A 27,288-nucleotide genomic window follows, 5' to 3' on the forward strand; every position below is an offset into this window, starting at 1 on the left:
ATGGTGACATTAGTCCTATGCAATTCTGACTTATCACAATATTGCAGATTTTTTTGTTCTTGTAAAATAGTGAAATTTTTGGAGTAAAATGATGACTTTTGTCATCATTTTGCCCAGTAAAATTCCGATTACTATTATAACATTGCCAACATTTTGAATGTTTTTCATGAAATTGTAGACTTTTGTCGAGTAAAATGACGACTCTTTTCATAAAAGTGCCCCTTTGGTCAACATATGAAATAAAAAGTGTGTATAAGATTTCGAAGTGCTCTTCTCTGGTCAACATATGAAATAACAAGTGTGTGTATGAAATTGAAATGCGTCCCCTTTGGCCAAAATTAGAAAAAAATTAAAACAAAAATATGTAAATAGAGACATACTGTAAAAACTTGAAGTACATGATGAATATTAAAAAACTATTTCAAACAAAAAAATAAACAATTATTACAAAATGAACTAAAAGCTGTCTTTTTCTCACAATGTGTCGACTTTTTTCTTACAAAATTGGAAACAATTTGGCATATTCTTTCTGTTTCTGTAATATTGCAATATTTTCCCTTAAAATTATTACTTAAAAAAAAAATAAAATTACTTTTTAATGCAAAATGGTGACATTTGTCATATAAAATTCGGACTTTTATCACAATATTGCAGATGTTTTTGTTTTTGTAAAATAGTGAAATTTTGGGAGTAAAATGATGACTTTTGTCATCATTTTGCCCAGTAAAATTCCGATTACTATTATAACATTGCCAACATTTTGAATGTTTTTCATGAAATTGTAGACTTTTGTCGAGTAAAATGACGACTCTTTTCATAAAAGTGCCCCTTTGGTCAACATATGAAATAAAAAGTGTGTATAAGATTTCGAAGTGCTCTTCTCTGGTCAACATATGAAATAACAAGTGTGTGTATGAAATTGAAATGCGTCCCCTTTGGCCAAAATTAGAAAAAAATTAAAACAAAAATATGTAAATAGAGACATACTGTAAAAACTTGAAGTACATGATGAATATTAAAAAACTATTTCAAACAAAAAAATAAACAATTATTACAAAATGAAGTAAAAGCTGTCTTTTTCTCACAATGTGTCGACTTTTTTCTTACAAAATTGGAAACAATTTGGCATATTCTTTCTGTTTCTGTAATATTGCAATATTTTCCCTTAAAATTATTACTTAAAAAAAAAAAAAATTACTTTTTAATGCAAAATGGTGACATTTGTCATATAAAATTTGGACTTTTATCACAATATTGCAGATGTTTTTGTTTTTGTAAAATAGTGAAATTTTTGGAGTAAAATGATGACTTTTGTCATTATTTTGCCCAGTAAAATTCCGATTACTATTATAACATTGCCAACATTTTAAATGTTTCTCATGAAATTGTGACTTTTGTCGAGAAAAATGACGACTCTTTTCATAAAAGTGCACCTTTGGTCAACGTATAAAATAACAAGTATGTGTAAGAATTCGAAGTGCTACCCTCTGTTCAACATGAAATAAGTGTGTGTATGAAATTGAAAGGCGTCGCCTTTCGCCAAAATTAATAAAACACATTTTTAAAAAAATGTAAATAGAGACATACTGTAAAAACTTGAAGTAAATAATGAATATTAAAAATTTTAATTTCAAACAAAAAAATAATTTTTAAAAAATGAACTAAAAGTTGTCTTTTTCTCACAACGTGTCGACTTTTTTCTTACAAAATTGGGAACAATTTCTCATATTCTTTCTGTTTCTGTAATATTGCAATATTTTCTCTTAAAATTATTACTTTTTTATGTAAAATTGTTACTTTTTAATGCAAAATGGTGATATTCGTCATAGAAAATTTTGACTTTTATCATAATATTGCTGATTTTTTTGTTTTCCTTGTAAAACCGTGAAATTTGTGGAGTAAAATTATGACTTTTGTCATTATTTTGCCAATTAAAATTCCGATTATTGTAATGATTTTGCCAAAAATGTTACAGTTTTCTTATAAAGTTGTGACTTTTGTCAAGTAAAATTATGATTCTTTTCATAAAATTGCCAACATTTTAAACTTTTCTTGTAAAAATTGCGACTTTTATCGAATACAATTCCAACTTCTATCATAATATTGCACAAATGTTCAATTTTTTTTGTAAAACTTTGACTTGCATTGAGTAAAATGACGACTTTTATTATAATACTGCCAAGTTTTTCTTGTGAAGTTGTGACCTTTTTCTTGTAAAAATTCCAACTCATTTTTCACAACAAACTTTTTTATATGTGCATAGTATGTATATATCATTAATTTTGTCAATACACATCTTTATATATCTAGAAAGGGTGGTCCTAAAAAGGGAAGCATTTTTCGCAGCTTTCAAAAAGGTAATGAATACAAGATATGTCACTGGCCTGAGTCACACACATTGTCCACAAGATGGCGACAAAGTTCAGTGAGCAGGTTGTTACCTGTGGCCATCTTTGTAGACTTTTTGTACGGGTGGGCTTTTTTTGCAGCGCCATGACTAGGGAAGGTTGTTTGCACTGGGCCGTACAAGTAAATGCTGTGCATGTCGTCCCTGGAAAGTACGCTCCATGGTCACTGCCCTGAGTCACACATGTTGTCCACAAGATGGTGACAAAGTTTAGTGAGCAGGTTGTGTTACCTGCGACCATGTTTGTAGACTTTTTGTAGGGGTTGGCTTTTCTTTCCTGCGCCATGACTAGGGAAAGTTGTTTGGACTGGGCCGTACAAGTAAATGCTGTGCGTGTCATCCCTGGAAAGTACGCTCCATGGTCACTGGCCTGAGTCCTACACATTGTCCACAAGTTGGCGGCAAAGTTCAGTGAGCAGGTTGTTACCTGCGACCATGTTTGTAGAATTTTTGTACGGGTTGGCTTTTCTTTTCAGCACCATGACTAGGGAAGGTTGTTTGGACTGGGCCATACAAGTAAATGCTCCTTCTTTTTTGCCCATTTATCGGTTGACCCGGGTTTTCTCTGTAGATCTTTTGTAGCATTTATCCGCCGCCTTCCAACTTACAAACCGGCGGAGAAAAAAAAGGCAGAGAAGCTAAGACGGTGGCCCCGGGATTGAAACACAAAAGCGTGCGAGAAGGCGGCGTGGCGGGGAATGAATGAATTAGTCGTGGGTCACTGGTGATTCTCATTAAAAACAAATTACTAATGTTGAGGAGGGACAGCTGTGCTACTGTGGCTGCTTTCTAATGACACACACACACACACACACACACACACACACACACACACACATACACACACACACACACCCCATTGGGAGCGTTGTCAGTTGCGGCGTTGGCAGACAAGAAAGAGGAAGCGCTAGATAAATATATTGAACACACACAGACAGGAAGTGCTGTGGAGGCCCATAGCTGCCAGTACCTGGTACCATGCCAGTGAGCGAGGGGGCGGAGTAGCTGCCCTGTCCCGTGGGCGGAACATGAGGAGGGTAGCCCGGCAGGGTGGTGCTGGCGAGGTCTCGACCTGCAGCGGAGCACAGACAAACAGACCATAATCAACAACACCCGGCGGATGTGATCGACAGTTGGAATAATAATGTACGCAACCCGAATAGAGCCTACATAACAACCCTGCGCCATGATCAACAACACCGAGTGGATGTGATCGACAGTTAGTATAATAACCCGAATGGAGCCTTTGTAACAACCCTGCACCATGATCAACAACACCCAATGGATGTGATCGACAGTTGGAATAATAATGTACGTAACCCGAATGGGGCCTTCGCAACAACCGTACGCCATGATCAACAACACCGGCGGATGGGATCGACAGTTGGAATGATAATGTACGCAACCCGAATGGCGCCTTCGTAACAACTCTTCACCATGATCAATAACACCCGATGGATGGGATCGACAGTTGGAATAATACTGTACGCAACCCGAATGGAGCCTTCGTAACAACCCTGCACCATTATCAACAACACCCAATGGATGTGATTGACGGTTGGAATAATAAATGTACGCAACCCGAATGGAGCCTTCGTAACAAACCTGCAGCATGATCAAAAACACCCGGTTGATGGGATCGACAGTTGAAATAATAATGTATGCAACCCAAATAGAGCCTTCGTAACAACCCTGCACCATGATCAACAACACCCGATGGATGATATCAACAGTTGGTATAATAATGTACGCAACCCGAATGAGCCTTCTTAACAACCCTGCGTCATGATCAACAACACCCGGTGGATAGGTTCGACAGTTGGAATAATAATGTACGCAACCCGAATGGAGCCTTCATAACGACCCTGCACCATGATCAACAACAGCCGACGGATGTGATCGACAGTTGGTATAATAATGTACGCAACCCGAATGGAGCCTTCGTAACGACCCTGCACCATGATCAACAACAGCCGACGGATGTGATCGACAGTTGGTATAATAATGTACGCAACCCGAATGGAGCCTTAGTAACAACCCTTTACGTAACTCTTATGCCCGTTTGATTGTGGACTATTACTGACACCTTGTGGCGATGGGAAATACTGCACGTCAATAGTTTGGCACTTCCGGTTTAGTTTGGACACTTCCGGTTTACGATGTTAGTTTAGTTCATAAAAAATGAGAAGTAGACGAGTTGTGTAACTCCTACAAGCCTTGGAAAAGATAAGTCTTTTTACAAGAAGAAGAAGAAGAAGAAGAATAGAAAATAAAAATCCAGTGCAAGACAAAGCAAGATCAACAACAATAAAAAGCCTAAATGGATTCATCTGCTTTGGAACTTTATTAGAATGTCCTGGATTGATTGTTAGCTGTCTGCCAAGCTTTATAACCTCAACACATTCAGTGAGGGCAGAGCAGTAAAAAGACTGAAAGCACAGCGGGCTTCACAGAGACATAACGCAGCATTCTCTTCAACATCCAGTGGTAAACAATACACCATGGAGCTTTCAAAAGAAGACATAAGCGAACATGAAAGAAGTTCAACATCGTCACATTCATCTCACTCAAGTCGGATGACGTCAGTGAGCGTTGCTGCTGCAAAAGCACGTGCTAAAGCAGAAAGTGCACGTGTTAAACTTTCCTTTGCACAAAAAGAAGCAGAAATGTTAAAACAGCAAGCAGAATTACAAGCTAATCTGCTCCTGCTAAAATCAGCAAAAGCCGCTGAAGCAGCAGCAGCTGAAGCACATGTTTTAGACATATCAGCTCAAGAAGAAAGTGATATTCAAAGAAGCCAATTTGATTTTAATATGCCAGTACTAAGCCCAGTAGAACGCAATAAAGAGTTTGTGGAGCAACTGTCAGAGGCATCTCATGGCCAACACTCACTCCATTCTTTAAATCAGCCAATACCGACCTCTTCCTCAGCACGCCAGCAGACAATGGACAATGATGAAGATGTTAAGGTCAACACAACGGCTAATAAACAAGACATGGATGATGTAAAGTACCATGTGCTCAATTACCTACCTGTCAAGCACCACAAACAACCACATCCGGGAGACGTGGGGACTCCACCGCTTCGTGTTACTGCAAGTCCATCAAAATACACCTTCACAAGGAAAGGTGCAACTCAAAGGATAGATTCTTCATATCAAAGATCATTCCACCATACCCAGCCTCATCACTTTTCCGCACAAAGAGCAACTTCCTTCGACAATAGTGGTGCATCAGACCTGGCTAAATACCTAATGCGTAAAGAGATGGTTAGCTCTAGTCTTCTCAAGTTTGATGACCAACCACAAAATTACTGGGGCTGGAAAGCATCATTCATCGGTTCCACAAGAGACCTATATCTCAGTGCACGCGAGGAATTGGACATGCTGGCTAAATGGCTTGGACCTCAATCAGCAGAACAAGCTAAGAGATTAAGAGCCGTGTACATACATAATGCAGAAGCTGGGGTAGAAATGGTATGGCAAAGGCTAGAGGAGTCATACGGAGCACCTGAAATAATTGAGCATGCTTTACTTAAGAAACTTGAGAACTTCCCAAATATCTCAAACACAGACAACCAAAGACTGAGAGAGTTCGAGGACCTTCTTCTTGAGTTGGAGGCAGCAAAGTCAAATGAACTCTTACCCGGTCTTCTTTATCTGGACACATCTCATGGCATTAGTCCCATCCTGATCAAGCTACCATATCGTCTCCAAGAAAAATGGGTTAGTGCAGGCTCGGCATACAAAAGGGACAAAAAGGTGGCTTATCCACCATTTCACTTCTTTGTGAACTTCATTATGGAAGAAGCTAGGATCCGCAATGACCCCAGCTTTACATGTGTCACCAGTGGTAACGTATCTAATGCTAGACAAGAACGACTTCAACCAAATTACAGGACACGAGTGTCTGTAAAGAAAACAGAAGTGGCGACAGTACCTGAAGCTAAGTACAACTTCCAAGAAAATAAATCTGAAGACCCAGATAAAATATGTCCCATCCACAATAAGCCTCACCCTCTACGTAAATGCCATGGCTTCCGAAACAAACTACTCGAAGAAAGAAAGGTTTATCTGAAAGAACAACGCATCTGTTATCGATGTTGCGCATCTACGAGACACATGGCGAAGGATTGTAAAAAAGCCGTGCAATGCAAAGAGTGTGACAGCACTAAGCACATCACAGCGCTTCACCCTGGTCCACGACCAATAACAGAAAACTCCCCAGTGAAGGAAGATCAAAGCGGGGAGAACATTGAAGATCTTATCCCATCAGTGACGTCAACGTTTACTGAGATCTGTGACAATTCAGTGACTTCAAGATCCTGTTCCAAAATGTGTTTAGTCAGAGCATACCCTGCTGGCCAAAGAGAGAAAGCTGTCAAAATGTATGCAGTCCTGGATGAGCAAAGTAACCGATCCCTTGCTAAAACAGATATCTTCAATCTCTTCGGCATCAAATCACATTCAGCACCATACACACTGAGGACATGTTCTGGGGTAATGGAGAAAGCAGGAAGACGTGCATGCAACTTCATTATAGAGTCATTGGACATGCAAACCACAGTACCCCTCCCCACACTTATAGAATGTGACATGATGCCCGATGACAGATCGGAGATCCCATCACCAGAGATAATTCAGCATCATTCTCATCTATCTCCACTGGAAGGAAAGATACCATCAGTTGACCCCAATGCAGAGATTTCGATTTTACTCGGAAGAGATATCCTCCAAGTGCATAAAGTAAGGGAGCAGTACAATGGACCTGACGAGGCACCTTATGCACAACGTCTTGACCTAGGGTGGGTCATAGTCGGGGAAGTTTGTCTTGGAGGAGCTCATAAGCCAGCAAACATTAACATCTTCAGGACTAATCTGCTACACAATGGACGAGAAAAATGTCTAAGTCCATGTTCTAACACCATCCGTGTCACTGAAAAGTTCAGCAGGCCTAATCCGTGCCATGGTCTGCAAACCCCCAAACATCTGGAGGAGACGCACAACCTCGGCAGCCAGGTTTTTCAAAAAGCTAAGAATGATGATGAACCAGGTTTGTCTCCTGATGATCAAACATTCCTTGACATTATGAACAGAGAAGTATACAAAGATGAGTCAAACACTTGGGTTGCCCCGTTACCCTTTCGATCACCTCGTCGCCACCTCTCAAACAATTGGGAGCAAGCATCAAAGCGTTTTTCATCCTTTTATCACACACAGAAGAGAGACATCATATCTACACTGCCAGGAGACTTCAACGTGAAATACATCCACTCAAAACAATGGCGGAAAGTCCAACTTCTCTCTGATAGATTCTGGAAGCGATGGAAACAAGAACAACTGTCAACCATACAACCTAGGAGAAAATGGTATGCAGAAAGGCCTAACCTGCAAGTTGGAGACCTAGTACTACCGAAAGACGGCCAGGTGAGAAGAAATGAATGGCCCACTGGACTCATCGTCAAGTCTATCAACAGCCATGACAACAAAGTAAGAAAAGTAGACGTCAAGATCATCCGACAAGGTACTCCAAGAATCTACACTAGACCTGTTTCAGAGGTCATGTTGCTCCTTCGTAAAGAGACTGTATAGTGGTATAAAACATTATACCAAGCGGGGAGTGTTATGCCCGTTTGATTGTGGACTATTACTGACACCTTGTGGCGATGGGAAATGCTGCACGTCAGTAGTTTGGCACTTCCGGTTTAGTTTGGACACTTCCGGTTTACGATGTTAGTTTAGTTAATAAAAAATGAGAAGTAGACGAGTTGTGTAACTCTTACAAGCCTTGGAAAAGATAAGTCTTTTTACAAGAAGAAGAAGAAGAAGAATAAAAAATAAAAATCCAGTGCAAGACAAAGCAAGATCAACAACAATAAAGAGCCTAAATGGATTCATCTGCTTTGGAACTTTATTAGAATGTCCTGGATTGGTTGTTAGCTGTCTGCCAAGCTTTATAACCTCAACACATTCAGTGAGGGCAGAACAGTAACAGATGCCCAGTTACGTAAGCCGACTATTGGTACCTGTTTTGGTGTTTGTGGGGTCTGCGTGATTCTAATAAAACTATCTTATCCTCCATACTTCCAGGAAACTTGGCTAATTGAAACACTGCTCAGTGGCCTTGTGGTCAGAGCGCCCGCCCTGAGATTCGTTATGTTGCGCGTTCAAACCCTGGCTGAGTCATACCAAAGACTATAGAAAAATGGGACCCATTGCCTCCATCAAGGGTTGGACCTGGGGGTTGAATCACCGAAATTATTCCCCGAGCACGGCCACCGCTGCTGCTCACTGCTCACCTCGCCTCCCAGGTGGTGGAACATGGGGATGGGTCAATTTTGGTTTTAAAAGTGCTCCCCCTCCGGTCAACATATGAAATAACAAGTGTGTGTAAAAATTTGAAGAGCTCCCCCAATGGTCAACATATAGAATAACAAGTGTGTGTAAGAAATTGAAATGCGCCCCCTTTGGCCAAAATGTCTTAAATAAATAAATATGTATATAGAGACATATTGTAATGACTTGAAGTAAATAATGAAGATTAAAAAACAATTACCAACTTAAAAAAACATAATTAACTAAAAGCTCACCTTTTATATATTTGCATACATATAAAAAAGGTAATACATACATACTATATATATATATACATATATATATATATATATATATATATATATATATATATATAGTATGTATATATTATTAATGTTGTAAATATATATATTTTTATATCTAGAAAGGGAGGTAGGCGTTTTTTGTAGGTCTCCGTAAGGTCAGACATAGAAGTTTGTGGAGAGGAAGCCCTCCATTCATCATCATCATCATCATCCTCGCACACACATTTATCAGCATAAAAAGCTCACATGCTAACAGCATCAATCCCCGACACTTAGGCACCACTAACCGGCAGGAGACGGGAAGAAATGTAGGAGGTGCATTTGGTGCTAACACCACCAAGAATCATGATAGTATGTGTTTAAATATTATTCATGTCCATGCATGACGGCGAAGCTATCATAAATATTTATTGATCATGGCTTAAAGACGGAATATGTTTTGGATTCGAGCATTTTCCAGGGGAATAATATGTTTGGGCAATACATACCAAAAAAAATATGGATATTTGTTTGTATTTGAACAGTCCATTGAGCAACATGCATACTTGCCAACCTTGAGACCTCCGATTTCGGGAGGTGGGGGGCGTGGTTGGGGGGCGTGGTTGGGGGGCGTGGTTAAGAGGGGAGGAATATATTTACAGCTAGAAAAGTGCAGATTGGATTTTAACCTATTTAAAACATGACATCAAAAATATATATTTATTGTGAGAAATCATTAAGATGATCAGTGTTTCCACAAAGATAAATATCATTAATTATTAATAATAACAGAGTTAAAGGTAAATTGAGCAAAGTGACTATTTCTGGCAATGTATTTAAGTGTGTATCAAACTGGTGGCTCTTCGCATTATCAGTACCCTAGAAGTAGCTCTTGGTTTCAAAAAGATTGGTGACCCCTGCCGTAGATGTTATTGTCACATATGCATGTACAGTAGATGGCAGTATTGTCCTGTTTAAGAGTGTCACTCATTGCTGTTTACGGCAGACAAACTGCTTTACGGTAGATGAAAATGTGACCACTGTTTTTGTGTGTTGTTACCGCGCTGGGAGGACTTTAATGAAACTGCCTAACAATTAACCCACATTAGAAACCAAGAACTCGCCCTCGATCATTCTACAGTTATAGCTGTTTATATTGTGAGAAAGCGGACATGAAAACAGGCTGTCCTCAGTCAGGTCCGCATGGAGCGGGAGGGGGCGTGGCCTCCAGCTCCGCCTGAATTTCGTGAGATTTTCGGGTGAAAATTTGTCCCGGGAGGTTTTCGGGAGTGGCGCTGAATCTCAGGAATCTCCCAAAAAATCCGGGAGGGTTGGCAAGTATGGCAACATGCAAAAGCCGGCTCTGTTTGTTACTTTTGACACCGTTTAAAATCTCTTACGTGACGTTAAAACATAATAAACCATGCTTAGTATGTCTTCTAAACCTATTGAGAAATAAATATATATGATTGCATTTTGCTTAAAAAACAATTAATTAAAAAATATATAAGTATATAAACTGGGACAAATAAATATACAGTCGTGGTCAAAAAATGTTGTTTCATCTGACATCACATGGACAAAGATGAGACCTTCTGGAAGAAAGTTCTGTGGTTAGATGAAACAAAAATGGAGCTGCTTGGCCATAATACCGAGCTGAGTTCAAACCCCAGCCGAGTCATACCAAAGACTATAAAAATGGGAGCCATTGCCTCCCTCCTGAGCACTCATCATCAAGGGTTGGAATTGGGGGTTAAATCACCAAAAATGATTCCCGGGCGCAGCCACCGCTGCCACTCACTGCTCCCCACCTCCCAGGGGGTGATCAAGGGTGATGGGTCAAATGCAGAGAATAATTTTTCCACACCTAGTGTGTGTGTGGGGGGGACAATCATTGGTACTTTAACTTAATATGTTTGGAGGAGAAAAGGTGAGTCATTTGATCCCAAGAACACCCTTCCTACTGTCAAGCATGGTGGTGGTAGTATTATGCTCTGGGCCTGTTTTGCTGCCAATGGAACTGGTGCATTACAGAGAATAAATGGGACAATGAAAAAGGAGGATTACCTCCAAATTCTTCAGGACAACCTAAAATCATCAGCCTTGGGCGCAGTTGGGTGTTCTGACGGGCCAAGGACCCCAAACACACGTCGAAAGTGGTAAAGGAATGCCTCAATCAGGCTAAAGTTAAGGTTAAACGTGTGGACAATGCTGAAGAAACAAGTTCATGTCAGAAAACCAACAAATTGAGCTGAACTGCACCAATTTTGTCAAGAGGAATGGTCAAAGATTCAAGCAGAAGCTTGGATGGCTACCAAAAGCGCCTTATTGCAGTGAAACTTGCCGAATATTAACATTGCTGAATGTATACTTTTGACCCAGCACATTTGCTCACATTTTCAGTAGACACATAATAAATCCATAAAAGAAGCAAACTTCATGAGAAATAAATATAATGTATATGATTACATTTTGTTTAGAAATAAATGAGTAAAAAGTATGTAAGTATGTAAACCGAGGACAAATACAAACGAATATATGAATGCATTTTGTTTAAAAATCAATGAACACAAAAAACATATCTAAACTTAAGAGATACAAATATAATTACATTTTTTGGGGGAATCTATAAATAAATAAAAATATATAAGTAACTAAACTTAAGATAAATAAATACATTTGATTGCATTTTGTACAATAGACAATAAATACAATAGAAAAAATATATAAGTGTCTAAACTTAAGATAAATAAATAATTGATTGTATTTTGTTTAAAAATCACTAAATAAAAAAGAAAAACACCAGTATCTAAACCTTGGAGAAATAAATATAATATGTGATTGCATTTTGTTTACAAATCAATAAGGAAAACAAATATAAAAGTATCTAAACTGAGGACAAATAAATATATATGATTGCATTTTGTTTAAAAATCAATGAATACAAAAAATATATAAATATCTAAACTTTATAGAAACAAATATAATTACATTTTGTTTAAAGATGTATCAGTAAAAAAATGTATATAGGTAACTAAACTTAAGATAAATGAATAAATATGATTGCATTTTGTATAAATGACAATGAATGAAAAAGAAAACATATATAAGGGTCTAAACTTGAGATGGATTAATAAATATGATTGCATTTTGTTTAAAAATCACTAAATAAAATTGAAAGCATCTAAACCTAGGAAAAATAAATATAATGTATATGATTGTATTTTGTTTAAAAATCAATGAATACAAAACATATGTAAGTATCCAAACTTAAGAGAAACAGATATGATTACATTTTGTCTAAAAATAAATAAAAAATAAGATATATAAGCAACTAAACTTAAGAAAAATGACTGCATTTTTTATAAAAGATAATGAATAAAAAAGAAAAAAATATAAGCGTCCAAACTTAAGATAAACAAATATGATTGCATTTTGTTTAAAAAAATCAAATAAAAAGAAAAACACAAGTATTTAAACCTAGGAGAAATAAATACAATGTATATGATTGCATTTTGTTTACAAATCAATGAGTAATAAAAATAATTATCTGAACTTAAGAGAACCAAATATAATTACATTTTGTTAAAAAAATAGTAAAAAGTAAAAAAATATATAAAATAAATTTAAGATAAATACATTTGATTGCATTTTGTATAAAAGATGATAAATAGAAAATAAAATATGTAAGTGTCTAAACTTAAGATAAATGAATACATTTGATTGCATTTTGTTTAGAAATCAATTAATACAAAAATATATAAGTATATAAACTTAAGAGAAAAAATATGATTACATTTTGTTTAAAAATAAATAAAAAAGAAAATATATATATAAGTAACTGAACTTAAGAGAAATGATTGCATTTTGTATAAAAGACAATAAATAAAAAATGTAAGTGTGTAAAGTTAAGATGAATAAACAGATATGATTGCATTTTGTTTAAAAAAAAAAAAAAAGACAAACACAAGTATCTAAACCTAGGAGAAATAAATATAATTTATATGATAGAAATCAACGAGTAAAAAAATTGAATTATCCAAACTTAATTGTAACAAAGAATAATCTACTAGTAAAAAAATATATATAAGTAACTAAACTTTTTGTATAAAAGACAATGAATAAAAAATAAATAAAAAAGAAAAACACAAGTATCAAAACTTAGGAGAAATAAATATAATGTATATGATTGCATTTTGTTTAGAAATCAATGAGTAAAAAAATGTAATTATCTAAAATTAAGAGAAACAAATATAAGTACATTTTGTTGAAAAAATAGTAAAAAGTAAAAAAAAATATAAGTAACTAAACTTAAGATAAATCCATTTAATTACATTTTGTATAAAAGACAATAAATAAAAAATAAACAAATATAATTGTATTTTGTTTAGAAATCAATTAATACAAAAATTATACAAGTATCTAAACTTAAGAGAAACAAATATGATTAAATTTTGTTTATAAATAAATAAATAAATAAAATATATAAGTAACTAAACTTAAGAGAATTGATTGTTTTTTTTCATAAATACAATGAATAAAAAAATATATTTATACATATCTACACATAAGAGAGAGAAAAAATAAATATGATTGCATTTTGTTTAAAAATCAATGAATAAAAAAGAAAAACACAGGTATGCAAACCTAGGAGAAATAAATAAAATGTATATGATTGCATTTTGTTTAGAAATCAGTGAGTAAAAAAATATAATTATCTAAACTTAAGAGATTAATTAAATGTGGTTGAAAAATCCACAAGTAAAAAAAAAAAATATATATATATATATATATATATATATATATATATATATATATATATATATATATATATATATATATATATAAGTAACTAAACTCAATATAAACAAATACATTTGATTGCATTTTGTATTAAAAAGTGGAGACTGGATGCAATGGACGTCGAGTGGGTCCAACATAATATTGTGAAAGTCCAGTCCATAGTGGATCTGACATAATAGTGAGAGTCCAGTCCATAGCAGATCCAACATAATACCGTGAAAGTCCAGTCCATAGTGGATCTAACATAATAGTGAGAGTTCAGTCCCTAGTAGATCTAACATAATAGTGAGAGTTCAGTCCATAGTGGATCTAACATAATAGTGAGAGTCCAGTCCATAGTGGATCTAACATAATAGTGAGAGTCCAGTCCATAGTGGGTCTAACATAATATTGTAAGAGTCCGGTCCATAGTGAATCTAACATAATAGTGAGAGTCCAGTCCATAGTGCGGCCAGCAGGAGACCATCCCAAGCAAGTTACTCTACTGTGCAAAGCGAAAGCCATTTATCAACAACACCCAGAAACACCGCCGGCTTGGCTGGGCCCTGAGCTCATCTAAGATGGACTGATGCAAAGTGGAAAAGTGTTCTGTTGTCTGACGAATCCACATTTCAAATTGTTTTTGGAATCTGTGGACGTCGTGTCCTCCGGACCAAAGAGGAAAATACATATCTGGATTGTTCTAGGCGCAAAGTGTAAAAGCCAGCATCTGTGTTGGTATGGGGGTGTATTAGTGCCCAAGGCATGGGTAACTTACACATCTGTGAAGGCACCATTCATGCTGAAAGGTACATACAGATTTTGGAACAACATATGTTGCGATCCAAGCAACGTCATCGTGGATGCCCCTGCTTATTTCAGCAAAACGATGCCAATCCACGTGTTACAACAGCGTGGCTTTGGAGTAAAAGAGTGCGGGTACTAGACTGGCTTGCTTGTAGTCCAGACCTGTCTCCAATTCAAACTATACACCACTTCCTGCTGAGCTAACCTTGCCTAGTCTTCCTGCTGGACCCTCCGTCAGCCCCCGCCCCCGTTCTCGCCGCCGTCTGGCCGCAGCAAAGGTCTTCTCCGTGTTTGAGGCGAGAGTGAGGCATTAGTGCAGACGGGCTGCTCATCCGCTCAGGGTCAGTGCACAGGGCACCAAGATGGAGTCTCTCCAGTGGACTTGGAGGGGCCCGCACTAACACGTCTTTGGGTGGGAGGACGTCCTTCTTGTCCACAGCGTCCTCTGCAGTAGACGTTTGTGTCTCGCATAGCTGGTATGTTTGTTTTCTTGAAATGTATAAGTCATCAAAAACCAAAGTCCACTGCAGAGGACGCTGGTTCTTAGGAGCATATTGATTTTTTTGTTTGTTTGTTTTTGGGATCCATAAACAAAGTAAAGCACTCCTATTGTACAGTGGGGCAAAAAAGTATTTAGTCAGCCACCGATTGTGCAAGTTCTCCCACTTAAAATGATGACAGAGGTCTGTAATTTTCATCATAGGTACACTTCAACTGTGAAAGACAGAATGTGGGGAAAAAATCCATCGTCCTGTCCCCTTAGCAGAAAAACAGCCCCAAAGCATGATGTTTCCACCCCCATGCTTCACAGTAGTTATGGTGTTCTTGGGATGCAACTCAGTATTCTTCTTCCTCCAAACACGACGAGTTGAGTTTATACCAAAAAGTTATATTTTGGTTTCATCTGACCACATGACATTCTCCCAATCCTCTGCTGTATCATCCATGTATCCATTTTGGTATAAATTCAACTCGTCGTGTTTGGAGGACGAAGAATACTGAGTTGCATTCCAAGAACACTATACCTACTGTGAAGCATGGGGGTGGAAACATCATGCGTTGGGGCTGTTTTTCTGTTTAGGGGACAGGACGATTGATCCGTGTTAAGGAAAGAATGAATGGGGCCATGTATCGTGAGATTTTGAGCCAAAACCTCCTTCCATCAGTGAGAGCTTTGAATGGTTGACCAAATACTTATTTTCCACCATAATTTACAAATAAATTCTTTAAAATTCCTACAATGTGAATTCCTGGATTTTTTTTCACATTCTGTCTCTCACAGTTGAAGTGTACCTATGATGAAAATTAGAGACCTCTGTCATCATTTTAAGTGGGAGAACTTGCACAATCGGTGGCTGACTAAATACTTTTTTGCCACACTGTATATAAAATCTTTGACTAGCATTTTTGTCATTGATCCATAAAAAAACAGTAAAACATCTTTTGTCGTATATAAAATCTTTGACTAGCATGTTTTCCCTAAATCCATTAATAGGCAAAGCACTCCTGTCATATATAAGATCTATGACTAGCATTCTTGTCATAGATCCATAAACAAACAGTAAAACACTCCTGTCATACATACGATCTTTGACTAGCATTTTTTGTCATTGATCCATAAAAAAAACAGCAAAGCACTCCTGCCATATATAAGATCTTTGAAAAACATTTTTGTCAGATCCATAAACCAACAGAACAGGTAAAACACTCCTGTTTTATAAAATATCTTTGACTAGCATTTTTTTCATAGATCCATAAACAAACAGCAAAGCACTCCTGTCAATTATAAGATCTTTGACTAGCATTTCTTTCATAGACCCATAAACAAACAGTAAAGCACTCCTGTCATATATAATATCTTTGACTAGCATTTTTGTGAAAGATCCATGAACAAACAGCATAGCTCTCTTGTCATATATATCATATATATATGTACAAAACACATTTATATATATATATATATACTAGCATTTCCCCTAAATTCATAAACAAACAGCATTGCACTCCTGCCATGTATAAGATCTTTGACTAGCATTCTTGGCGTGTATCCATAAACAAACAGTAAAGCACTCCTGTCGTATACAGTATAAGATCTTTGACTAGCATTTTTTCATAGATTCATGAACAAAAAGCAAAGCACTCCTGTCATATATAAGATCTTTGACTAGCATTTTTGTAAAAGATCCATAAACAAACAGCAAAGCGCTCCTGTCATATATCAGATCTTTGACTAGCATTTTTGTGAAAGAGCCATGAACAAACAGCAAAGCGCTCTTTTCATATATAAGATCTTTGACTAGCATTTTTGTGAAAGATCAATAGACAAACAGTAAAGCACTCCTGTGATATATAAGATCTTTGACTAGCATTTTTGTGAAAGATGCATAAACAAACAGCGAAGCACTCCTGTGATATACAAGATCTTTGACTAGCATTTTTGTGAAATATCCATAAAAAAACAGAAATATCCATAAACAAACAGCAAAGCACTCCTGTCAAATATAAGATCTTTGACTAGCATTTTTGTGGAAGATCCATAAAAAACGGCAAAGCGCTCCTGCCATATATAACATTTTTGACTAGCACTTTTGTCATAGATCCATAAACAAACAGTATAACACTTCTGTTGTATATACGATCTTTGACTAGCATGTTTCCCTACATCCATAAACAAACAGCAAAGCACTCCTGTCAAATATAAGATATTTGAATAGCATTTTTGTTATAGAGCCATAAAAAACAGTAAAGCTCTCTTGTCACATATAAGATCTTTGACTAGCATTTTACTCATAGATCCATAAACAAACAGCAAAGTGGTCTTTTCATGTAAAATATCTTTGACTAACTTTTTTTTGTCGTGGATCCATAGAAAGACAGAAATACATTTAAAAGATCTTGAACTAAAATGTTGTCCTAGCACAGCTCTATAATAAATGTGCTGATGTGGTATAATAAAATGCTTCCATGGGGGCCACAACAATAAAATACATAAATAATATTAATAATATAAAATAATAAAATGATTCCATGAGGGCCACAACAATTAAATAAATAAATAATATTAATAAATAATAAAATGCTTCCATCGGGTCCACAACAATAAAATAAATAAATAATATGAATAATAATCAAATGATTCCATGATAATATTAATAATAATAAATAATAAAATGATTCTATGGGGGCCACAACAATGACATAAATAATAATAATACTACTAAATAACAAAATGATTCCATGGGGGCCACAAAAATGAAATAAAAAAATATAATAATAATTAATACAGTAATAAAATGCTTCAATGGGGGCCACAACAATTAAATAAATACATAAATAATAATAATAAATAGTAAAATGCTTCCATGGGGGCCACAACAATGAAATAAATAAATAATAATAACAATAAATAATAAAATTATCCAATGGGCTTCACGGTGGCAGAGGGGTTAGTGCGTCTGCCTCACAATACGAAGGTCCTGAGTAGTCCTGGGTTCAATCTCTGTGTGGAGTTTGCATGTCCTCCCCGTGAATGCGTGGGATCCTCCGGGTACTCCGGCTTCCTCCCACCTCCAAAGACATGCACCTGGGGATAGGTTGATTGGCAACACTAAATTGGCCCTACTGTGTGAATGTGAGTGTGAATGTTGTCCGTCTATCTGTGTTGGCCCTGTGGTGAGGTGGCGACTTGTCCAGGGTGTACCCGCCTTCCGCCCGATTGTAGCTGGGATAGGCGCCAGCGCCCCCTGCGACCCCAAAGGGAATGAGCGGTAGGAAATGGATGGATGGCAAATTATCCCATTGAGGCCACAACAATGAAATAAATAAATAGAATGATCCCATGGGGGCCACAACAATGAAATAATAATAATTATAATAATAATGATAACAATAATAAAATGATTCTTTTGGGGCCACAACAATGAAATAAATAAATCATAATAATAATAATAATAATAATAATAAATAAAAAATGCTTCAATGTGGGCCACAGCAATGAAATAAATAAATAATAATGAATAATAAAATGATACCATTAAGGCCACAACAATGAAATAAATAAATAATAATAATAATAATAAATAATAAAATGATCCCATGAGGGCCACAACAATGAAATAAACAATAATAATAATAATAATAATAAATAAGATGCTTCCATGGGGGCCACAACAATGAAATAAATGATAGTAATAATAACAAATAAATAAATGCTTCCATGGGGGCCACAACAATGTAAGGTGTGCAGTCTTTGACCCTGTGTTTGAACCACGCCATAAATAGCCTCCGACAAGAGGAATATAGAGAAGACTTACGGGGTGCAGTAACGTGTCCTCCCTCTAGAGGGAGCTCCATTCTGAGGGACCAGACAGTACTAAATGAATGTAATGCATAATATTCCAAATGTGTGCATATGAAAATGCGAGTTTGCGTGCATAAGCAGGAGTAATTTCCACAGCGGACTGGGTTCCAGCAGGTAATATTCCTCAGAGGCCTGCAGACGGCCACAAGTAGCCAATTGCCGAGTATCCCCGAGTCCCAGCTCCATGATTTCCCTCATTACTGCTGGGAGCACTCAGGTCTTGTCCGAGTGCGCCTTGGTCTACTCCTAATGAACCAGATCCCGCCCCGCCCCCCACACCCCTCCAGCGCCCCCACCTGTCTATGCTGAGAGTACATCAAAATACTCAACAACACCCGAATCGTGTCATATAGTCTCCCGTCATAACACAACCGTACCGTGTTTATTGTGGGAATCTGTGGCCACTGAACCACTCACTTCCATTCTTGGGCAGGTAACGATTCGATTCAGAATCGATTCTCGATTCAAAATAAAACTTTTTTAATAACATTGGTTGCCAGTTCTATAATTAACTACATTACTCCGTAAAATAGATAACTAGGTCTGATCATTTTCTATATTACTTCAAAGAAAACAAATTTTGTTTGGAAAAATTCTACCCAAACATTTAATAAAGACGTATGGAAAAGACATATTTTTTGGGGGAGGAAATACACATATATATATATATATATATATATATATATATATATATATATATATATATATATATATATATATATATATATGTATGTGTTGGCCCTGCGATGGGATGGCGACTTGTCCAGGGTGTGCCCCGCCTTCCGCCCGATTGTGGCTGAGATGGGCGCCAGCGCCCCCCGCGACCCCAAAAGGGAATAAGCGGTAGAAAATGGATGGATATATATATATATATATATATATATGTATATATATATATATATATATATATATATATGTATATATATATATATATATATATATATATATATAATTGTGTGTAAGGAGAACGTACAGTGTTAATATAATTGTGTATAAGGAGAATGTATGGTGTTAATATAATATTGTGTAAAAGGAGAATGTACAGTGTTAATATATGTGTATAAGGAGAATGTACAGTGTTAATATATTATTGTGTAAAAGGAAAATGTACAGTGTTAATATGTGTATAAGGAGAATGTACAGTGTTAATATATATGTATAAGGAGAATGTACAGCATTAATATATTATTGTGTAAAATGAGAATGTACAGTGTTAATATATGTGTATAAGGAGAATGTACAGTGTTAATATATTATTGTATAAAAGGAAAATGTACAGTGTTAATATGTGTATAAGGAGAATGTACAGTGTTAATATATATGTATAAGGAGAATGTACAGCATTAATATATTATTGTGTAAAAGGAGAATGTACAGTGTTAATATATGTGTATAAGGAGAATGTACAGTGTTAATTTATATTAGTGTGTAAAAGGAAAATGTACAGTGTTAATATATGTGTAGAAGGAGAATGTACATTATTAATATATTATTGTGTAAAAGGAGAATGTACAGTGTTAATATATGTGTATAAGGAGAATGTACAGTGTTAATATATATTATTGTGTAAAAGGAGAATGTACAGTGTCAATATATGTGTATAAGGAGAATGTACAGTGTTAATATATGTGTATAAGGAGAATGTACAGTGTTAATATATGTGTATAAGGAGAATGTACAGTGTTAATATATTATTATGTAAAAGGAGAATGTACAGTGTCAATATATGTGTATAAGGAGAATGTACAGTGTTAATATATGTGTATAAGGAGTACCTGAGTGAAGCCCAAGGCGCACTCAAGTAGACTTTCTAAGGATTACGCAATCTGCCATGTGAATGACTTGATTTATGGGGGATGTACTGTAAAATGTGCACCGGGGGCTTGAAATGATGGAAAAAATATGGAGTGCATGTGCAGTTGATTTTGTAGTGTTTGCACAACTAAATTGCTCAAATGCAGACACTTGACAGACATGTATTTAAATTAGAGCCATACAGTATTTACATGACATGATTGCACCATTGCAGCAATCTGCATGCAAATGTCTCTGTCCGAATGCAGCTGAGATAGGCTCCAGCGATCCCCTGCCACCCCAAAAGGGACAAGTTGTAGGAAATGGATGGATGGATGGATATATATATGGGCTCTCCACCACATTTTTTCAGGCCAACTTGACACACGAGTGTGGTTTTACTCACCTGGAACTATGGAGTAGGATTGTGGGCCGGCCACGCTGGCTCCTAGCTCCGCCCCCGTGCTGCCGTTCACCAAGCTGCTCTTCAACTCGTCCACACCACCCGCCAGGGACGCCATGGAGGAGTAATCTGACGTCTGGGCACACGCACGCACACACACACACACACACACACACACAAAGTGGAGGGAAGCAGACATTACACACAAACATACTAAACACACTAACATACTAAACACACTTTTAACTCGGCTCCTCATTCCATCTCTTGCTGCTTCATTCTGCAGCAGCAACACGCATGTACAGTAGATACACACACACACACACACACACACACACGTACAGTAGATGCACATACACGTACAATAGATGTGTACACACACACACATGCAGTAGATGTACACACACGTACAGTAGATGTACAAAACACACTTATATACACACACGTACGGTAGATATACAAACATTTATATATACACACATGTACAGTAGATGTACAAAACACACTTATATACACACACGTGCAGTAGATATACGAACATTTATAAATATGTGTTTACATCTACTGTATGTGTGTGTGTATACACACATGTACAGTAGATGTACAAAAACACACTTATATACACACACGTACAGTAGATGTACAAAAACACACTTGTATACACACATGTACAGTAGATGTACAAAAACACATATACACACACGCACGTGCAGTAAATGTACAAAAACACTTATACACATATACAGTAGATGTACACACACATGTACAGTAGATATACAAAAACACTTATATACACACACGTACAGTTAATGTACACACACACATACAGTAGATTCACAAAAACAATTATACACACAGTCACACACGTACAGTAGATGTAAACACACTTGTAGAGAAGTTGTAGAAAAACATTTATATACACACGTACAGTAGATGTACACACATTTACACACACACGTACAGTAGATGTAGAAAAACACTTATATACACACGTACAGTAGATGTACACACATTTATACACACACGTACAGTAGATGTACACACATATATACACACACACGTACAGTAGACGTGTACACACACACACACACGTACAGAAGACTTTAATTACTTCATTTCAAACCTTCCACTTTGAACTTTTTGGGGTGTAAATATTGCATATTTTGTGTTTTTACCTTAAAAAAACAAAAACAAACAGGTTTTTCTTTGACAAAAAAGGGCATCGAATATGTTTTCAAAAGTTGACGGATGTGAAGTTTCTCTTCAGATTCAAGCGTTACAAAACAAATAAATATATGACTTATTCTTAACATACTGACAACTTTCTGGCTCCCCAGGACCAAACTTGAGAGGAGCCCCAAAGATTGAAAAAAATATATATATATATCAAAAAAATGTGGACGCCCCTGCACGACGCTGTGGGAGTGGGTGTTGAGTGGATGAGGAACATGAGGCGTACACATACTAGTGACACGTACGTGTGTGTGTGTGTGTGTGTGTGTGTGTGTGTGTGTGTGTGTGTGTGTGTGTGTGTGTGTGTGTGTCAACACGCCACAACCACTGGACTGTGACCTGCCAAGTAGGAGCTTCATGCCATACTCTACATCGCAGCCCCGCCCCCTCTGGACCTCACACACATTTTATACTTCCCTGTCTTAGCCCTACGACGCCAAGTGTATCATAAGAGATACATAGGTTTTTAAACGCGCTACATCGTCCTTTAATAAGTGATGCATAGGTTTTCAAACACGCTACATCATCGTATCATAAGTGATACATGAGTTTTTAAACACGCTACATCATCGTATCATAAGTATCACTTTTTTAACATGCTATATTTTCGTATTATAAGGGATTAATAGGTTTTTAATCACACTGCATCATTGTATCATAAGTGATATATAGGTTTCTGAGCACTCTACATCATTGTATCATAATTGATATGTAAGTCTTTCAGCATGCTGTATCATCAAATCACAAGTTATAAATAGTATTTTGAGCACACTATATAGTGATACATACTGTATGTTTTTAAACACGCTATGTCATTGTATCATAAGTGATTAATAGGTTTTTAATCACGCTACATCATTGTATTATGAGTGATACATAGGTTATCAAACAGGCTACATCATCAAATCACAAGTTATAAATAGTATTTTGAGCACACTATATAGTGATACATAGGTTTTTAAACACGCTATGTCATTGTATCATAAGTGATTAATAGGTTTTTAATCATGCTACATCATTGTATCATAAGTGATACATAGGTTTTTAATCACACTACATCATCGTTTCACAAGGGATACATAGGTTTTTGAGCACGCTAAATCATCATATCATAAGTTATACCTAGGTTTTTCAGCATACTATATCATTGTATCATAAGTGATACATAGGTTTTAAAACATGCACAATCATCGAACATAAATACATAGGATTTTAAACACGCTACATCATTGTATCACAAGTGGTACAGGTTTTTAAGCATGCTAAATCATTGTATCATGAATGATGCATATGTTTTTGAGCATGCTTTATCACCTTATAAGTTATACATGGCTTTTTCAGTACACTATATCATCGTATCATAAGTGATACATTGGTTTTTAAACACAATGCGTCATCGTAACAAATACATATGTTTTTAAACACGCTACATCATTGTATCATAAGTTATAAATAGTATTTTGATCACACTAAATCATTGTATTATGAATGATGCATCGGTTTTTGAGCATGCTATATCATCTTATAAGTTATTCATAGGTTTTTCAGTACACTATATCATCGTATCATAAGTGATACATAGGTATTTAAACACGCTGTGTCATCGTAACAAATACATATGTTTTTAAACATGCTATATCATCGTATGATAAGTGATACATAGGTTTTTGAGCACGCTAAATCATTGTACCATGAATGATACATAGGTTTTTGAGCATTATACATCATCTCATCATAAGTTGTACATACGTTTTTAAGCACACTATATTATCATATCAGAGGTGATACATAGCTTTTTAAACACTCTACATCACCATATCAAAGGTTTTTGAGCACGCTAAATCATTGTATCATAAGTAATACATAGGTTTTAAAAAATGCAGAATCATCGAACATAAATACATAGGTTTTTAAACACGCTACATCATTGTATCACAAGTGGTACAGGTTTTTAAGCACGCTAAATCATTGTATCATGAATGATGCATATGTTTTTGAGCATGCTATATCACCTTATAAGTTATACATAGGTTTTTCAGTACACTATATCATCGTATCATAAGTGATACATTGGTTTTTAAACACGCTGCGTCATCGTAACAAATACATATGTTTTTAAACACGCTACATCATTGTATCATAAGTTATAAATAGTATTTTGAGAACGCTAAATCATTGTATTTTGAGCATGCTATATCACCTTATAAGTTATACATAGGTTTTTCAGTACACTATATCATCGTATCATAAGTGATACATAGGTATTTAAACACGCTGTGTCATCGTAACAAATACATATGTTTTTAAACACGCTACATCATCGTATGATAAGTGATACATAGGTTTTTGAGCACGCTAAATCATTGTACCATGAATGATACATAGGTTTTTGAGCATTATACATCATCTCATCATAAGTTGTACATACGTTTTTAAGCACACTATATTATCATATCAGAAGTGATACATAGCTTTTTAAACACTCTACATCATCATATCAAAGGTTTTTGAGCACGCTAAATCATTGTATCATAAGTAATACATAGGTTTTAAAAAATGCAGAATCATCCAACATAAATACATAGGTTTTTAAACACGCTACATCATTGTATCACAAGTGGTACAGGTTTTTAAGCACGCTAAATCATTGTATCATGAATGATGCATATGTTTTTGAGCATGCTATATCACCTTATAAGTTATACATAGGTTTTTCAGTACACTATATCATCGTATCATAAGTGATACATTGGTTTTTAAACACGCTGCGTCATCGTAACAAATACATATGTTTTTAAACACGCTACATCATTGTATCATAAGTTATAAATAGTATTTTGAGAACGCTAAATCATTGTATTTTGAGCATGCTATATCATCTTATAAGTTATACATAGGTTTTTCAGTACACTATATCATCGTATCATAAGTGATACATAGGTTTTTAAACACGCTGTGCCATCGTAACAAATACATATGTTTTTAAACACGCTACATCATCATATGATAAGTGATACATGGGGTTTTGAGCACGCTAAATCATTGTACCATGAATGATACATAAGTTTTTGAGCATTATACATCATCTCATCATATGTTGTACATATGTTTTTAAGCACACTATGTTATCATATCAGAAGTGATACATAGCTTTTTAAACACGCTACATCATCATATCAAAGGTTTTTGAGCACGCTAAATCATTGTATCATGAATGATACATAGGTTTTTGAGGACGCTACATCATCGTACCATAAATTTTTGAAGACTCTACATCATCGTATCATAAGTATGGTTTTCGAGGACGCTATATCATCGTATCATAAATGATACATAGTCTTTCACGCACGCTATATCATTGTATCATAATATAAGTCATCAGATAATTGAAAATTATATATAGAAATTGTTTTGTTGGGAAAATAATTATTGGAATTTTGTGTCAATTATTAAGTGGTTCAAATTCCCCGTCTTACACCTGTAGCTTTTTTTTTTTTTTTTTTTAAACTCATGTGAATTTCCAGCAATTTTCCACCCCCCGCTTCCTTTCTTGGCTGCTGCGCGCCTTATTATAATAGTGTCTAATGACTCCATGTTTGTGGCAGCAGTGGCCAAGAAAGGGACTGCGCTGGTAATTGGCCATGATGAAGTTTGGCCGGCGGGGTTGACAGGCCCGCTAAGGAAGATGGATTATTCTTATTCGCCCCCGTAAATGTTGTCAGTTCTGCGGTTCGTACGGCACCGGCGGCCCTCATCAGAGAGCAGGGACGCAGCTGCGGGGGGGTTGAGCCTGGGAGGTTGTGAGGGGCTGGTTGGGGGGCGGGGAGGGCCCGCGATAAACGGAGGCAGGGTGAGGTAGATTTTGGGGCGAGTCGGAGGAAGTTGTTTCGAGTAAGTGCCTTTCAGCACCATGGAGGGCTCAATCAATCAATCAATCAATGTTTACTTATTGAGCCCGAAATCACGAGTGTTTCAAAGGGCTGCACAAGCCACAACGAAATCGCACTCATAAAGTACATCTGCATGATGTGAGGAGATCTCATTTTGCCTATCGTTCACAATCGTTACATAAAACTAAAAGGTTTTTCCCTTTTTTAATGCATTCTAAATCATAAAATAACACTAGCAAAAGTCAGCTAACAAGGGAGCCAATGCGAGTCACTCTTCACCCATAAAGTACACCTGTGCGATGTGAGTAGATCTCATTTTGTCTATCATTCACAATCCTTACGTAAAACTAAGAGTTTTTTTTCCTTTTTAATGCATTCTAAATCTTAAAAAAACACTAGCAAAAGTCAGCTAACAAGGGAACCAATGCAAGTCACTCTTCACCCATAAAGTACACCTGTGCAATGTGAGATCTGATTTTGTCCATCACACATAATCCTTACGTAAAACTAAAAGGTTTTTCCCTTTTTTAATGCATTCTAAATCATAAAATAACACTAGCAAAAGTCAGCTAACAAGGGAGCCAATGTGAGTCACTCTTCACCCATAAAGTACACCTGCGCGATGTGAGATCTCATTTTGTCAGTCATTCACAATCCTTACGTAAAACTAAGAGATTTTTCCCTTTTTTAGTGCATTCTAATTCATAAAAAGACAATAGCAAAAGTCAGCTAACAAGGGAGCCAATGCAAGTCACTCCTCACCCATAAAGTACACCTGTGCAATGTGAGATCTGATTTTGTCTATCATTCACAATCCTTACATAAAAGTAAAATAGGTTTTTCCCTTTTTTAATGCATTCTAAATCATAAAAAACACTAGCAAAAGTCAGCTAAGAAGGGAGCCAATGCGAGTCACTCTTCACCCACAAAGTACACCTGCGCGATGAGGAGATCTCATTGTGTCTATCATTCACAATTCTTATGTAAAACTAAGAGGTTTTCCCCTTTTTTAAT

At 36.2% G+C, this 27,288-nt stretch overlaps 1 protein-coding gene across 2 annotated transcripts in view; it reads right to left on the reverse strand.

Annotated features, from left to right (window-relative positions):
* pax5 (paired box 5) overlaps nucleotides 1-27,288 on the reverse strand; it is a 164,539-nt gene that overhangs the window by 17,217 nt on the left and 120,034 nt on the right. For both annotated transcript variants that reach the window (XM_061906952.1, XM_061906942.1), the window contains exons 7-8: nucleotides 21,155-21,287; nucleotides 3,378-3,479 (exon numbers count right to left, since the gene is read on the reverse strand). In XM_061906952.1, the coding sequence (XP_061762936.1) occupies nucleotides 3,378-3,479; nucleotides 21,155-21,287 (235 nt within the window). The remainder of the gene's footprint in view (nucleotides 1-3,377; nucleotides 3,480-21,154; nucleotides 21,288-27,288) is intronic.

The sequence above is a fragment of the Nerophis ophidion genome, linkage group LG01 (assembly GCF_033978795.1).
Source record: "Nerophis ophidion isolate RoL-2023_Sa linkage group LG01, RoL_Noph_v1.0, whole genome shotgun sequence".
NCBI lineage: Eukaryota > Metazoa > Chordata > Actinopteri > Syngnathiformes > Syngnathidae > Nerophis > Nerophis ophidion.